We start from the raw sequence: 17,088 nt of genomic DNA on the forward strand, positions 1-17,088 counted from the left end.
GTTATTATTTTTATTATCGATTAATCAGCTGATTATTTTCTAGATTAAGGGACTGATGTGTGGTCTATAAAATGGCAAACGTTTTAAAAACAAGATCACAATTTACTGTTGCTCAAGGAGTGTCATCTAATTGTCTGTTTTGTCTGACCAACAGTTCAAAACCTGAAACATATTCAGTTTATTATCACATAAGATAAAGAAAAGTAGCCAATCATAGTTCAGGTGATAGTGATCTAACAACGTTATTTACCACTGTGTTACTGTGTACTAAGCTACCAGTGCTCTGCAACTCATTCCTTCAGTTTACTGTTTGAATCCTCTTTGTCCTTGAAATGCTGATTGTATCTGGCAGCAGAGGCTTATCACAGCAAAAGGGCCCCTTTATCTGATCTGATTCGATCTGATCTAGCAACATGTCCCTCAAAGCATTTCACTATTATTTCCCTTTATGACACACAAAACACTCTTTAACTCAAGTAAAATGCAGGGAAATTCAATTCACTGTGACAACACACAGCCTTCTTCCAGACAACCATGTTAGTGCTGCGCTCTGTTGTAACTTTGCACCTGCATTTTGTGGCTATGTGCACAAATCACACTTCCACAAATAGACCAAACTTGCCACCGGGGCTTTGATCAGTTACACTGTCATAAGCTTTCCATGTCAAGTACCCAAACACTCAATGCAGCAGACACACAGGATGTGTGTAGTGTAGGCATAAGGATTCGGGACGCTGACTCATATACTTAATATATAACATGCACTGACAGACCTCAGTGGAGCAGGTTCACAGCAATGTACTGTATATGATGTTTTGTGTCTTTCTGTCTCTCTGCAGTGGGTTGGGTTACATCCTGGGCGCCAGCGCCAAGGAGGCTGCAGGAGACTGGCACTGGGCACTGAGGGTAAGGGCATCATCCTCTGCATACTGCACACACATATGCACACAGACAGATAAGGAGCCCCATCTGCAGGGCTCGGTGGTGAAGGCCTGTCTTGGATATTGGGTCAGAGGGGTCTGTGGTGGCAGAAACACTTGGGGGGACACACATGGCTGAATAGGCACTGACATGGTAGGGAAGTGACAGAGCATTGAGAGCTTAAGGCAGAACAACTCACTCATACATCCACAACAGCTCAGCCTCCAGCCTCCTACAGAACCTTTTCTATATAAAGGGTTTCTAAAATGTTTTTTGTTTTGTCTCATTCATCCATACATGTACTGTGTATATAATATACAAACTCTTGTCATCATTCAATCTAAATGAAATGCAACAAAGAACACGCCATAACGTAAAGATGGAATTATACCTGCCGCGCCCAGTGTCCCGTTCATGGTAGATGAAAACTGATTGTGAAAAAGTAATAGAAAAAAGGGGCTATAGAGTATGTCAGAATAATAGTTCCTCTTACTCAACTTGATAATAAAACATATTTCCCCAAAAGTCAACGGAGAGAGAGTTTTTTTTAAAACACCAAAGAAGAAAAACAATACCCGATCAATATATGGGCCATTATAATTCCATTTTAGTTCATATGGTTACTGTGTTTAGTCGATTGTCTCCATCAATTATCAGCTATGTGTCTTTGGTTTCTAATTAAATATGTAATTTTTCTATAGTATGTACTTGGTTGATCAGATCCCTCTATGTCTGTGTTTGTGACTTTAATTGTCAACACCCTTTGCGTGTGATTACTTTCAGTGCAGTAGTTCTAAAGATTCTTTCCAAGTATATGTCTTGTTCCACTGGGCTAAATATAATGGGCTCATAGCAAGAAGATACTACTTGACGTCCTATGGGAACTTTACTTTCAGAATAATTTCTAAAAATTTGAACATCAGACTCACTCAGCATCTTCTCATGTTCAGTTCTGATCTGATAGCTGCAGCAAGGAAAGTGGATTTATATTGAAGATCAAGGCGGATGCTAGTTGTTTCTTTCTCAGTCACTGTAGACACATTTATCTTTCATTACGCTTTAATCACAGAGGTCGGCTCTGGTGAAGCGGGATCAGTGTCGGACACAATGAAATAACAAGGTGTCAGGCCTTCCTCAACCTGTGTGCAGTGTCTTTTTCAGTGCAGGACCTTAATGAAACATAGCGTAACATTTTATTGTTAGCTGAACACTTTAGGGAGGGGTTGCTGGAGCTACATGTTCCCCCTAAATTACTACCAATTGTGCCATTACACCACCAAAGAAAGTAGCGTCCACAGAACAATACCCACCAGCAGGCCCGGAGTGGCTAATCGGGAGGACCGGGACAATTCCCGGTGGGCCGGTCTGACTTTTGGGCCGCGAGGGCCGGTGTTCAATTATTATTTTTATTTATTTTGTGCCGGTGTTCAGTCATGGCACTGAGTGGAGTGGGGATCACGTGTATGCTGTTACCGCTGTCGCTGGTCATATCAGGGAGCTGGCGGTCTGTTATCATGCCAATGAAACTGGGACGCGGACGCAGGTTAAGGGCACGCCCACCAACAAGACACAGACGCAGACGCAGCCTGATGTAACGTACGTGTCGTGCACTAGTCCGCACACTTCAGTGGTGTTTGCCTAGCTCCAACCACAGATGTACAAGGAAAATAAAAAGAGCAAGGGTGGCGCAGAAAAAGCGAGGATTAAAAAGAGAAAAGCCCTGGAGACAGATGCAGCCAAATGTGCAAAAATCGGCAACTCTCCTCTCACACTCGGTGACAGCGCCTGGCAGCGCGCAAATTCTCGGTGACAGCGTCTTATAACGATCATATAATAGTATAATATAATTTAATATATAATATCACGGCCAAAAGCTCTGTGCGCCTCCGGATGGCCGTAGCACGAGGAGCTCTCGTAGGGATTGGGCTTCCCGGGGTTTGTTTACCGGCGTTGCTGTGTGGAACCGGTCTTCCGCGTTCCACACAAGACCGGATTTTTTTTTATTACTGGAAAAAAATAATACAAAATAACTCGGTGTTGGCCTCAACCACTGGTAATACCGCATACCGCGGCAACCCTGAATGTTACTAATAATTGGCATAATAATTTCTTATAGCCTGTCTAACCTAACGTTACATAATTTAAATAATATTATGATGCAACGCCACATAACTGGCCACAAACTTTAGGGGATTTGTAGCCCTTCAGATACAAGATGCATCACCAAGCACCAGCCATCAGCCCAAAGGTCCAGAGTGTGCAGGTAGGATTGCTCATTAAGTGAATATTGAGGTGGTTCAGGATCATCTGGTCTGGATGAACCCTGGGCGCCTCCCTAGGGAGGTGTTCCAGGCACGTCCAGCTGGGAGGAGGCCTCTGGGAAGACCCAGGACCAGGTGGAGAGATTAGATCTCCACACTGGCCTGGGAACACCTCAGGATCCCCCAGTTAGAGCTGGTTTATGTGGCCCGGGAAAGGGAAGTTTGGGGTCCCCTGCTAAAGCTGCTGCCCCTGAGACCTGATCCAGGATAAGCGGATGAAGATGAGATGAGATGAGATGAGATGAGATAATGAAGAGTATGGTGTAGACCTAGCCTGGTCCTACCAGACTCATACTTCATTTCATTTGCACAGAGAGTCTGGACCTACTCAATTGATAGACTTTAACTAACTTGGCAGGCAGGTGTCTGTTGAAATTTAAAACTATTGGATCTGCCCAGTGCCACTCTGGATCTGCCATAACCAATCGCTAACGTTTGGCCGGGAATCACGTTGCGCGCAGGCTGTAAACAAACACTGCATGAAGATGTAAACGAGAGCTGATTGGACCCAGATTGCAATTGATGATGATAGAGGATTCAGCACTACAATAATGAAACTGACTTGAATTTTTGACTTGAAAAAGGGGAGATTTGTGACGAGATTTATGAACATTTTTATGATTTAGAGTCAGAGGCAGAGCCAGGAGCCAGTGGTGAGGAAGAAACAGGTGAGCTAGTGTGTGAACAAGCAAGCATCAGTTCCAATAAAACCACTTTCTTTGCCCCACTGATAGTAGTGGCCAGTTATACTTTTGATCATTAGTAATAGTAAGAATTACAGTAGGAATTACAAGGCTTTAGAGAACAGTGCGCTATTGTTTGCTTAACATGTAAAGTTATAATTACATTATTTTAATATAATAGGTCGTGATCTAAAGTGGGCCGGTCTGAGGTATGAAACTCCAGGGCTGAAAATGAGTACCACTCCGGCCCTGCCCACCAGCCTACTTCTGCATCTGCAACAGCAACCACATTTTTTTTTTTTTTAAAGGGGAAGAGTGGACATACTGGCTTGCTAAATGCTCCAAATGTGCTCCAAGAGCGTTAAGCTGCATACCTTTTAATTAAGGGCTGATTTCAGCTCTCAAGAGACATTTATCTGTAGAAATCCTTACAGCTTTTTGCAGTAGCACACTTACTGCATACTTAAAAGCGGGCACAGGTGTTAAATAAGGAGCATAAATCACTGTTGTCATAGCACTTTTTTTACTGGGACTCCAATGGGTTCCTGAGACAAAACCTTGCTTTATAAGCTCTATAAGGAATACCAGCAGGAATAGCGAGGACCAATGAAAGGTCTAACAGGGCTCCCCAGGAGCTGCCGACTTCAGGGTCAGCTTTTAAAATCCTGAAAACAAATTATGACCTGACTCTTCTAATGAACCGACTGACATTTTAGAAGGAAGACATTAAACATCCTCTCAGCGTGTCGTGGTGGAAGAGATTCCTGGATTTGACAGCTCGCTGGGTTTAAGGAAACAGGACGTCCATTTCTTCTTGTCTTGGTGGAGCATTAAAAAAAAAGACAAAGAGCAGGGCAGTTTGTTCCACAGCAGCCACAATGACATTCCAATAAAACAATCTCAAAGCCAATTAATCACCGGTGTGGCATGCAGAGGAAAACAAATACCAAGACATGAAGCGGGTCCTGTGCAGCAGTATCCTGCTTTGAGGAAAAAAACACTGCAGAGCTTCCGTTTGTTTTTGCCCGACGTGTTCCAGCTACCTTCCTTGTTTAGCGCAAATGTGGACGATAAGAAGGAACGCGGGGGGTGCATGGAAATGAGGAGCAGGAGAGGGCAGTAGCTAATTTGTTTGATTGCCAACCATCCATGCAGGAAGGACCTAATGGGCGCTGTGGGAGTCGAGGTCAAAGTTCACAGACTCCTGGTGTCCTGTTCAATTATTATAGGGGGGCTAGAGTGCAAAACTGCAAAACAAAGCTAATATTCATTTTATTTGAGCTGAGTTCTGTAGTTTACATTAAGATGCCTCCCGCTGAAACCATATTATTAGATTCTGATGTGGATGTTTTTCCAATTAAGTTGCTCCACACACGCAGACGGAGATGCGAGGGAAGACACAGTATAGGAAATGATCAGTGTTGGTGAAATCCCCACACCTCTGAGATCATAACCACTGCGTTGAGCCGCATTATCAGCCACGTTATGAGCCACATCAGACTCTGAATTACTCCCCCAATGACAAACTTGCACACACACACACACACACACACACACACACACACACACACACACACACACACACACGCGCACACACATGCACACACACACACACAAGCATATTTCACAGTACCATAGTATTGTGCATATAAATGGATTTTATAAGCTACAAAATATAATATGATGGATTTCCCCTGACGGATGAAATTGGTTTTGCCTTTGTGAGCAATTTGTATTACTCAAACAAATCCTCTCCCACACATCCCATTTGTCTTTTCTCTTTGTCTCCCCCACACAGACACACACATGCACAAACATGCTACTTCATTGCCCATAAGGGATGATAGTGAACATAAAAGCAGATGAGTACCTCTGAGGGTTTCACCTTGGTGCAGACAGAGCTCACAAAGCAGCTCTTAAAGACCAAAAGCTCTTTTAGAGTCTTGTATGCTTGTACACATAGGCAAGCCCTCACACACACATAAACACACAGTGCCAACAGACTAAGCAGAGGGAATGTTCTTAGCTCCAGAGGGCTTGTATAGGATGTCAGGCGTATCGGCAAACACAGTGGCCGTCCTTTCAGATTGTCAACACACTGTTCTTTGTCCTGAATCTCATGTCCTGCCCCCCTCCAAACCACTTGTACTGTGAATATCATGTCAGTTTGATGTCTTAACGTGAACGGAAGCCTCATAGGTCTTTCTTGTCCCGGTAGGTGTCCCCGGTTTTAGGAATCACCGCCGGAACCCTGATCCTGGTCTTCGTGCCGGAGCCAAAGAGAGGCAGTGCTGACCAGATGGGGCGCATCAAGACCCGCACCTCCTGGCTCTGTGACATGAAGGCGCTCGCCAAGAAGTAAGGCCTCCCATCAGCCTCAGAGAATACATTGCGTTTTGGGGAGACTGGCCTCTTCTGTGATTAGTAATGGCCCAATTTTACCGAGCAGGTCATAAAGAGCAATGCACGCTGATATTTTAGCATAATTATATATTAAATCGTTTGAGTTGTTTTAGGGCTTTTGAATTCAAATAGAGCTTCAACAATAAGTCCATTGGTCTTTTTTTAATCAAATTTATGAATTGTTTAAGTCAATTTTCAAGCAAAAGTGCCAAACATTTGCTGGTTCCAACTAATACAAACTTTAGAGTTTGCTTCTTTCTGTGTCTTGGCAGATCGATAGATAATGACAATTATCCCAGAGCCCTAAATACAAACATACACATTTATTACGTTTATACATTTATGCATGGTTAGCCTATAGTAGCAATTAGAGGCATGGAAATGTCAACATAAGACACAGTGAACAAGTATCATTCACTCAACAGCACTCTGCAGTTCTGCTGAACTGTGAAGGGAGCTTTGCATCCATAACACTGTGAGCCCTTGTTATTATATGACCTGTGAGCTACACTTCTTTAAGAAATGTTAAAAACTCTATATAGCTACTGTGATGTAGCCACGCAGCTTTATGGGAACTATTTTAGGAGAGCAACCACATATTCATCCCCTGCACAGTGTGACTTTTAGCTGTAGACAGTCTTCAACATTCATAACCAATGGAACGTGTTAAATAGAGTTATTTTTGTCTTCATAAAACTGTCAACTGCATATAATTTCAGTTTACTTACCATTTAGCACAGATTTGCATTAAATTCTCATTTTCTAACCTCGAGGTAATGCTAATCCTGTCCAGCCATCCAAACTTCTGATGTACTCCTTTATTATCTGTGTGCAGTTGTTATCAGATGGGTTTTAAAAAGACAGCAAATGAGTTGTTAGTGATTGTGGGACAGTAGCTTGTTTAGGTTTGCCTTTGTAAGCCATGATAATCACCTGTTTGATTGTGCGTGTGTTTTTTTTGTTTTTTTTACTAGTCGGAGCTATGTGTTCTCCTCCCTGGCGTCGTCATCGGTGTCTTTTGCCACAGGTGCGTTTGGCATGTGGATCCCTCTGTACTTGGCCAGAGCTCAAGTGGTGCAGAAGACAGCAGAGGCTTGTACAAAAGAGATCTGCAGTAGCACAGACAGGTGAGAGGTTAATGACTAAACACAGGGTGCAGGCTTTGAAGTCACTGCTGTAATCTGAAACTTGGTATAAGAGAAAGATACCAGGATCCTTTGTGTTCTAAGCTGGATGAACTGGAATGAACTTTTATAGAGCTATAGCAGTTCAGTCCGGTTCATCTATTTATATTGGAAGTATTTCAATGTTGCACCATTATAATGGTGCCAATGGTTTTTTATGTGCACAACCTGGCTGAGACTTCATTTGTGTGGTTGCATGGAATAAAACATATGCCTGATATATATTTGTAATAACAACCGTGTCTCTGCTTTCCTGTCTAGTTTGATCTTTGGGGCGATCACCTGTGTGACGGGTCTGTTAGGCGTGGTCATCGGGGCGGCCACCACACGCCTGTGTCGCCAGAAGACAGAGCGAGCTGACCCGCTCGTGTGCGCTGTCAGCATGCTGGGCTCGGCCATCTTCATCTGCCTCATCTTCGTGGTGGCCAAGAAGAGCATTGTAGGAGCCTATGTAAGAGCCACCTCCTCTCTCTTTTGTGTACAATATATTGTGTCCACAGCAGCGGAAGTTTGATGGAACAACACAAATTTGTCAAATACCAATGTTTGGTCAGAGGTCCTATGCTTCGAACTATGACGCTCTGGGTTTAAGCATTGCATTGTTGAGTCTTTTCAAAATAAACTTCTGTGTTCAGAGGAAACGTAGTATCTACTCATACAGCATACAGTTTACTTGGTTAGGTTTAGGCAACTAAAGAACTAAAGTCAAGTTTAGGAAAAGATTGTTGTTTAAATTAATATGTTTTGTTACATAACTTAGGTTTGTAGCATTAGTTCTAAACATTATGTAAGGAACATTACGTAAGAAAGTTAACTTACTTAGGCTACATAGCTTTGAATAAGTCAACATTGACTTTTGGTTTCACATCAGACACAAACTTGGTCTCCTGGGTGAAAGTTTGACCCATCCACAACCCCAGCCTTCCTCCTTACGTGGATTTTTATGCTCTTTATACTACAGTATGCCAGTTACTACAGAGTCTAATAATGCGCAGAAGGTTTACTTAAGAGTTAGTTGAAATCCCTGGGTGTCTCAGATGCTAAAGCATGCCTAGTGCATCACTATCAGATGACAAGGGGCCACTGACCAAGCATCGGTATTTAAAGTGTGAGAGTGCTCTGAATCGAACAGTGGAGGGAGTTGCGATTGATCCCTTTTTGCCATTTTTCCAAGTACCGACAGGTTCTCATTGAAAAATGCTCCACTGACAAAGAGTGATTAGTATGCTAATTATGGATTAGCCTTAAGGGCTGAGCTTTAAAAGGGAAAGTCTGGTAGCCAATCTAACAAGTGAAAGCTTAGTAAAAGCTCATGGGGTGGGGTTAATGTTGAATAAAAAAAAAAGCAGTTAAAGGACACCTTGTCTGATGCCAGTTCATTTGAGGCCCAGAGGCAGCGAGTGGGCGTTGCTCTTCATAATAAATAGCCTTAATTGCAGGTTAGATTGAGATGGCCTCAGGAGCTGCTGCAGGTAGCTGAGGCTCATTCCTCGTCTGGTCAAAAGTTAAGAGTCTCAGGCAAATGCCCCGAGTGCATGTGTGTCTAATTGCCTTGTGAAGCAGGAAAGGGTGCAACTTAACAATCACTGCCCTGAAACAATGCACTCTGGGATGTCGGACTCACCCTGCACAAATGTCTCACTCTTATCAGAAACAAAGGAATAGGAACCGACTCTCAACAACTTGGGCGGTAATAATGGTGGAAAGCTGGAAAGGATGGAAAATATTTCCCATGCGTGTAAAGGAACTTAACGAACAGCTTTTCATATCCTGATTGTCTGATTTTGGCTGACCGTGGCATGTTTCACCTCTGACTTTAACAGTGTAAGTGAGGTGTGTTTCAGTATGTAATCTTGTTTTTATGTTCAGGATGATAAGCCACAGGATTGGACTATGGCTGCTCTTATAAAACCGCGATAACATGCTATTTTAATCAACAAATAATGACTTTTTTGAATAATAACCTTATTGCTTAAATGTTCCATGGTGGTTTTAAACAGCTGCTTAACAAAGTAGTTACTAAAGGGTGAATAATTACTTGCATAAGTGGTGATTTTGATTTAATGAATTAAAGTGTATATGAACTACCATAAGGTCAAAGGCACACATTTATTAGGTGTTTGACAGAAGCATGACTCAGTCAATTAGACCTGAGGAGTCCATATTAATTATATGATTACAGATCTGTCCAACTCAATTTTAGACAAATGCTTTGTGGCCTTTTCTGATGCACTCAAGTGACACCAGATTTCCACCATTGTGTCGTTCACAAAGGCTAATGATGCGGCTGGCTGACTCTCGCAAATGTCTAATATCTCACCAAGAAAGAATAAAGTATTTTGTTGCATGAAAACAAACAACACTAATAGTGGTTAAACCGTAACAGGTCGTAACTTTAAACGCGTGACTTCACTTCCATTCAGACTACTCTACTGTACCTAAATCATCGTACAGTACAGCAGCAGTTGTAAGTGGTCAGCTCAGGTTTCATGGCGAAGCACTGACAGATGTGTCATATTATAAGGCGTGACGTGGCTGTAACGATTGACCCCTCGCAGCTGCTGTCTCGTCAACACACGGCTAATCTGAAGAAAGGCTTGGCTTCTCTCTTCTAAGAGGCAACATGTCGGTCACGGTGTCTGGTTCACAGCTCTCAGAACACACTTGTCTACAGCCCCTCCGTCAGACTCCTTCTCTGTACTGTACTGTAGGTCTGGTGCACTGGCAGGAGGGTTATTCCCCAGCAGGAATCACACATCAAGCAGCCGTGTTAAACCGTGCCAGCCGAAACCAGCCAATACAGACACATGAGATCCCACTGCAACCAAATCCCTCTTTTTAAGAAAGTGGCCAAAGAGCAACACCAGCTACCCCCGTATACATATAGTATCCTAGTATGCTGTATGTCAAGTCTGCCATGTTATTCAAAGTTTTCTGATCAGTTCATCTAGAAGTAGGGTATACATTAAATTCAAATGTTGCAGCTGGATCTAAACTTAGGAAGTGTTCAAATGTTTCCACATTGAATGTATACAGCAACAGCTTATGACAAGAATAAAGAATCCTTATCATCCTGTGCTGTTTTTTAGCTCATAAGCTCAGTGGGACCAAAATGAAGGCCTGCACATCCACATATAATTGGGCCACGGCTTAATAACATGTTTTTAAACCACAGCAACCAAAGCACTTTTATTCCCACACACAGTAGCAATATCTGCAACCTCCTCTTTTGGCTTCATGTCTGGTTACCAGTCTTTTGTGCAGTGGAAATTGGCTGATCTTAATTACCACCACATAATGGGCTATTTTTTTCTCTCCTTCATTTAGGTTTGCATCTTTATAGGGGAGACGCTTCTGTTCCTGAACTGGGCCATAACAGCAGACATTTTAATGGTAAGTGCTGAGAACCTATACTTATCCACTGGGTCGTTGGAAACTCCTGCAACAAACTGCAAGAAACTGCAAGAAACGGTGGTCATCCAATTAGACACAGTTTTGTAGAGTGTGTGAGTGGACTACAGTTTAGGTAGGGCTGATAATTACTTTCTTCACCAAGATTAATTCTGCTCATGGAAACACATGGAGGGCAGCCCTTTCTCTGATGTATGTTGTGGTATCTAAAAGTGAGACAAATGAATAGTGTTTCAATAAGTCAGGTGTACCAACCCCTGCCTTAATGTGTAATAAGGTGAGACACTGGTGAGTATGTAGAAACAGACATTACTGACATTTTTACTGTGACTGATACAGGTCTGCCTGGGGTGCTCTGACCCAGTGAGGTGGGCTCTGCCTACATGGGGCAGGAGTTGTTTTACCATGGCTGAGTGAATCTTTCTACCTCTTTCTCTTCATCACCTCACACGATCTCATGTCATTTTCACCCTGTTTCTCTCTCTGTGCAGTTTGTCGTCATCCCCACGAGGAGAGCCACAGCGGTCGCCTTTCAGAGCTTCACCTCCCATCTCCTGGGTGACGCAGGAAGTCCGTACCTGATAGGCCTGGTAAGACTTCTCCAGAAGATGACTATTATTTATTTATTTGATTTATTTAAGATTATAACCACAAACACAAGGCACATCTTCAGTCTATCTGTTAGCGCCCCTTTCATACACACCATGTTTTCAGCCTTTGCTTTAAGTGGGCCAGAGCAAAGTGAGGTACAAGAGGAGCTTTTAGCACTCGTCTCAGGAGGGCCGGTGAACAGAGTTGTGATTTCACCACCGCTCTTCAGGCTGTCAATGGCGTGTTCTAGTAAATCTCAAAGTTCCCGGGAGGGGCCAGTGTTACTGTATTTGATTGGTCAGGAGATGAAAGAGTGGTTCTAACTTGGAAGAGAGGCCTCTCAAGGTCAGAGTCACTCAACCCCCAACCGCCCACCCTCCCCATCCAAACTACATGCATACATCCGGGAGGCCAGAATACTCAATGGAGTGTAAAACAGGATCCACCTCAGACTGTCAAGCAGCATTTTTCTCACTGCCAACAGAGATTGAACATTTCTGAAGTTAAATAGTAACTCCATGGTACACATTCTTTATGCCTTATTTGAGCATACAGGAAGCAGTAAAAAAAATTGCTCTTGCATAGACAACACACAAAGACGTGCTGCAGTAACACCACAGCTTCACATCATATCCTTATGTTTAACTTTTTTATTTCAGTATTAATGATGTGCCAGACAATTGCTTGGAGAGAACAGACCTCATTAGGGTCATGTGTTTACTTTGTTTTTTTTTTGTTGTGCCTCTGGCTCACAGCCTAGGTCATGTTAACAAAGGCGAGGTGGAAGTCTTTGATTAGTGAATCAAACTGATCCTCGAGATCCTCTGTCGGGGCCTGACAGGCTGGCAGCAGACGCAGCTGTCTGTCGAGCTGCATTCAAAGTGTCTTGTTTGTCTTTTTCTTTTCTTCCCTAAATGGAAATGTTAAACTATTGTAGAACCCAGATAAAAGGAGCAGTAAGTTATCTCCAAGTACTGACAAGCTCTTCAAAAGGCTGAAAAAAACTGACATTAAACAACCAGATTCAAATTCTGATAAACAGGATCTGTATTGTTTCTGGAGATCAAATAAAACCTAGTATATTCTACAAATGTACTATTGACACATGAAATAATGTGTGACTACGTCTGAATCACTTAAATTCTACTGATGTAAATATTGCAACCAGTCTTAATAAAACGTGTCAATTTATGGAGTATTTGATCCATAGAAAAATAATTGACAGCAATTTTGACAACAAAGCTTTTAAGTCACGGATCAAACAAAAAATATAAAGTTTTGCTGGTTTCAGCTTCTCAAATTCATAGAGATGTTTCATATCTATTAATTTATTGATTAATAATGAAATGTCTTTAGGTTTTGGGGCTGTTGAAACTGACTGAAATTTCATAGGCTAATTTATTAATTATTAATGATTGTTTGATCATGAACCATTAGTTCCACCTTCAGTTTCAACCACAGACGGAAAATAAAGATGGATAACAGATACCCAATGTACAAAAGTGAAGCCAAAATATCTCCGATATGTGCACCACCATGTTGTATTTTTGCAAACACAGTGCGCAGAAGGGATCAGGCGGTATCAAAGTCCCGCCCATACACCCGCCCGGATAATCGCAAGTTGATCGCAGCTATCAATCATGACGTTTCACACTGTTTATCAACTAATCAAAAACAAACTCCTCAAATGACAGAAACTATCTTTGTGAAAAATGGATTTGATGTACTTTGATCCTTGAGGGGGCGGGACTCATGACCAATACAACAAGCAGTCAACAACCATGGGGCAATCAAGATGTTTTGGCTTCACTTTTAGGGGAGCTGTCAAGCTTTCCGTCATTATATACAGTCTATGTTTTCCTTATATACAGTCTTTAGTTTTAACCTTACAACATGTTATGCTACCCAAAGGCTCTGGTAATATTTCAAAGTTCCAAATGTCAGAATAATGCAGCCAACACACAAACACACACACACACACACACTGCCAGCCAGAATTACCCACACAAGGCCCCACAGTAAGCCAGTCACCCCTGTCCTCCATCCATCTTCCAGGGTCACGACTCTCCTCTGAGTGACACACTGAATGTCCGGAGGTTTCTCATTTCTCCACAAACCTCCAACCAACGAGGCCCAGAATGCTCCAAGTGCGTCAACACTCACCGCCTCAGTTCCTGAACTGAGGTTTAGCAAGCGAGTGTGATGGACTTATCGTGACGCACGCCGAGCACGGGCAGATATACAGTCACCATGCAGACTGGCACAAATCCTGTAAATGAGCAAAGAGGAGAATCTCAGGGAAAACAGAGTGGTGGTTATTGCTAAGCAACCACAGGAGAAAGTGAGCGAGTGAGTCAGTCCTTTTGGATCACAGTTGGGTTTTGACATGTGCACCAAACAGACCTGGAGATGATGTGCTTAACTCTACAAACCAATGTGCGGTTCCCACTGCACCATGGTTGCCTGCAGATATTGGTGTCCAAATGCCACTTCCTGTAAAAAAAAAAGCACATGTGAAATTCTCCTGAGCTTGAGCCAAGATCCCCCTCCATCAGCATGTAGACCAAAGCAGTTGTCACATAAGAATCCCTCGAGAACCGCATAATGGACTCCTCCTATACTGTATGAGTGGGACATGGCCACAGGCAGAGTGGGTGGCAGGGGAACGCCAGGAACAATCTCTCAGCAATCTCCCAAGAAATGCCTTCTAGCTCGATAATTAGACATGCAGCAGTTCACTATGTATTTTTAGCTAAGCTGCACTGGGAAAGTTGCAGACAATTTGCCGTACCTGACTCTGCACTGGCCGTACACACAGCTGCTGGATGCATACCAGAATTTGTCACACGCACATGTATTTTATTTATTTCCTTCCACCATCCTTTCTCCTTCTCTGATCACTCTAATGATACATGCATGCACACACAAACACATACTGGTAATCCTCCCGTCAGCAGTTCTCCAGCTCTCTCCGTAGAGAATCTCCTTCTGCTGACGCTAACATATAGTCCATGTGCTTCAGCCAGGGTGACCTATGGCTGCTCAGACTCTCACTCACACAAAGGCGATCCCCCTCGTGTTCTTGCTGTGCATATACACGTAATCTGCTAAAAGCTACCATCGGCAGCCTCCTCTCCGTAACAATTGTCAGTACAGTGATCTATGCATGTTTGCGAGCTGCCTTGTGAGTGAAACTGGGAGGCAGAAATGGTCAATTCACACCCACCGCTCTACAGCTGTTGTTTTCCTCAGCACCACGCACGTCAGAGTGAACGCCAGTGTTACTCAAGCCTTTGACAGCAATATGAGCTATTAGCTGTGAAATCCTGCTTCGCTTAAAATAAAGACAGGGCGTCTTACATCATGTACCTTTTATCTGTTGCTGCGATGAAACGTGCACAACTCACTCTGTGTGTGAGCGCCGAGGCAGCATGGCGTAATGTAGAGTCTGTCTGAGAGCATGACAGGATATTTTAGGAACTTTTGGTTGATGATTAGTTTGATAAAAATCTCTCCTCTCTTCTCTCTGTGTCTGTGTTTGTTTGTGTACGTATGTGTGGTGGTTGTGGTGATGTGTTTGTTATTGTGTATTTGTGGTGGCGTGCCTGTTTGCAGATCTCCGACGCCCTTCAGGAGAGCTACGCTACGTCAGCGCTGTGGCGGTTCCTCAGTCTGGGCTATGCCCTCATGCTCTGTCCCTTTATCATCGTCCTGGGGGGCATGTTTTTCCTGGCCACTGCGCTGTTTTTCCTGGATGACAGGGAGAAGGCAGAGAAACAGTAAGTGACTCAGACATTGTTTGAATAACTCATCATTATTTCATTTGTTATTTAGTCATTCATTCTTTAAATATTTAAGACTTGCTTGGAGTAAGAGCTCCAAAAATCCAAACACACCACCTCGCTGCAAGTGGCTAGAGAAGAAAAAAAATAATATTGGTACTATTCTGAGAGCCATACAGACATAAAGAGGGTAGACATCTGGACAATGCTATGTTAACCCCACTGGTGGGGCTCAACGTGTGTAAGGGACAAGCTGCCCAGTGATGCAAACAAGGGTGCCAACCCTGCAAGACTCAGAAAGGCCCCAGAGTCAATAGAAAGTCCCAGTCAGCTAAAAGTGCTCCAGAGCTGACACAAGCTGTTCTAGCCATCAATTTGTTTAAGTGTGCTTACTTGGACTTTTACCAGCTACCTCCCCTCTCATTCATGCATTCATATTTTCCTCTTTCAAATACCCCAAAACATGAAGCCAGAGGCCACGGTAGCTGGTCATGGCCTTAAAAGGCTAAAACAAACACACTCATCCTCTTTCAGATGGTGCGACATGACTTCTTGTTTCTTTCTGACTATTTTTTCCTACTTTTTATCACACTGGCGTACTCCCCTGGAGCCAGTGCTTTCAGAAATGACTTCCTTCCTGTTGAAGATGGGGGACGTTTTTAGACAGGATGGCAGTATGATGTCTAAAATCGTCTGCAGTCACCTTGTCTTTACCCTGTGGATTTGGACGCTTGTCGTTCCCACGCCAAAACCCCTCATAAAGAGAGATTTTAGTACAACTAAAGCAGAATAAGACTATTTGTCATTATATTAGACAACTGAAAATTTGCAGAAGAAATGGTCAAGTTTCAGTGGACTTGCATTTTTATAATCCTGGGGTCAAGCTACCACCCAAGCCGTTCATCCTTCCTCTGTGTAGTGTTAATAGTTTTAAAGTGGTCTCTGCAGAGGCACCACTAAGCCGTGCTGTGGCTCCTGTGGGGCCTGGTCTGGGGGGGGGGGGGATGCGGAACAATGACTAAAAGAAAAGTCACACTCTTGCCGTCATACCAGAAAGAGATACTAGTTTGTGGACCATGATGCGGTTTGAGCTATATCACCACATTACTGCACAGTGTGGGCAGATGGCACATGTTCACTCAAACTATATCTAACCACAATCCCTTTGAATTTCACACATGCTGTGGGGCAAAACTAATAAGAGCAACAGATGGAGTTAAACGCCTCAGATATGAAACAAAGACACTTTGAGGCATTGAAAGTTTGTTCCTGTAGGTCATTTTCCACAAATACTATCCTCAACATTGATGTTGGAGGTTGGCTTTTCAGTGATCATGTTTTAGAGTTTATTCTACAAAATTTCAAGCTAATACAGGGTTATAAAGTGTTTTAACTAAGGCCATCATAAATGAATAATTTACTAATGCTTTATAGATAAGTTATAAGACACTGTAAGTTTTGGCTATTGAGTCTTTAATGAAGTCAAATCATTAAGCCATTAATAAAGGGTCCAGTGTTTGCCACTTTCTAATACGTAAACAAGTCTGCAGTTATACCTGTTAATCAGCAATTAACGCATGGTAATAAACAGCAAGTCTTCAGTTATAAATGGTAATAATCTGCCGTATTATAAACCTTCTCTTGAACTACATTCATGTATCCAGTGCACATAAATGATAGTTAATGTCAGGACATTACGGACAATACACATTGAAGCTTATTTAATCCCAAATGCCTCACTCTCATACTTTACCTTAAATACATTTCATCTGTATCTGCAGAGATCTTCCCT

At 42.8% G+C, this 17,088-nt stretch overlaps 1 protein-coding gene across 2 annotated transcripts in view; it reads left to right on the forward strand.

The window, feature by feature from the left end:
* spns2 (SPNS lysolipid transporter 2, sphingosine-1-phosphate) overlaps nt 1-17,088 on the forward strand; it is a 67,986-nt gene that overhangs the window by 41,093 nt on the left and 9,805 nt on the right. For both annotated transcript variants that reach the window (XM_083927679.1, XM_083927678.1), the window contains exons 5-11: nt 840-906; nt 6,144-6,283; nt 7,303-7,455; nt 7,774-7,963; nt 10,840-10,905; nt 11,415-11,513; nt 15,130-15,293. In XM_083927679.1, the coding sequence (XP_083783805.1) occupies nt 840-906; nt 6,144-6,283; nt 7,303-7,455; nt 7,774-7,963; nt 10,840-10,905; nt 11,415-11,513; nt 15,130-15,293 (879 nt within the window). The remainder of the gene's footprint in view (nt 1-839; nt 907-6,143; nt 6,284-7,302; nt 7,456-7,773; nt 7,964-10,839; nt 10,906-11,414; nt 11,514-15,129; nt 15,294-17,088) is intronic.

Source organism: Echiichthys vipera, assembly GCF_963691815.1.
Source record: "Echiichthys vipera genome assembly, chromosome: 14".
In the NCBI taxonomy this organism is placed as follows: domain Eukaryota; kingdom Metazoa; phylum Chordata; class Actinopteri; order Perciformes; family Trachinidae; genus Echiichthys; species Echiichthys vipera.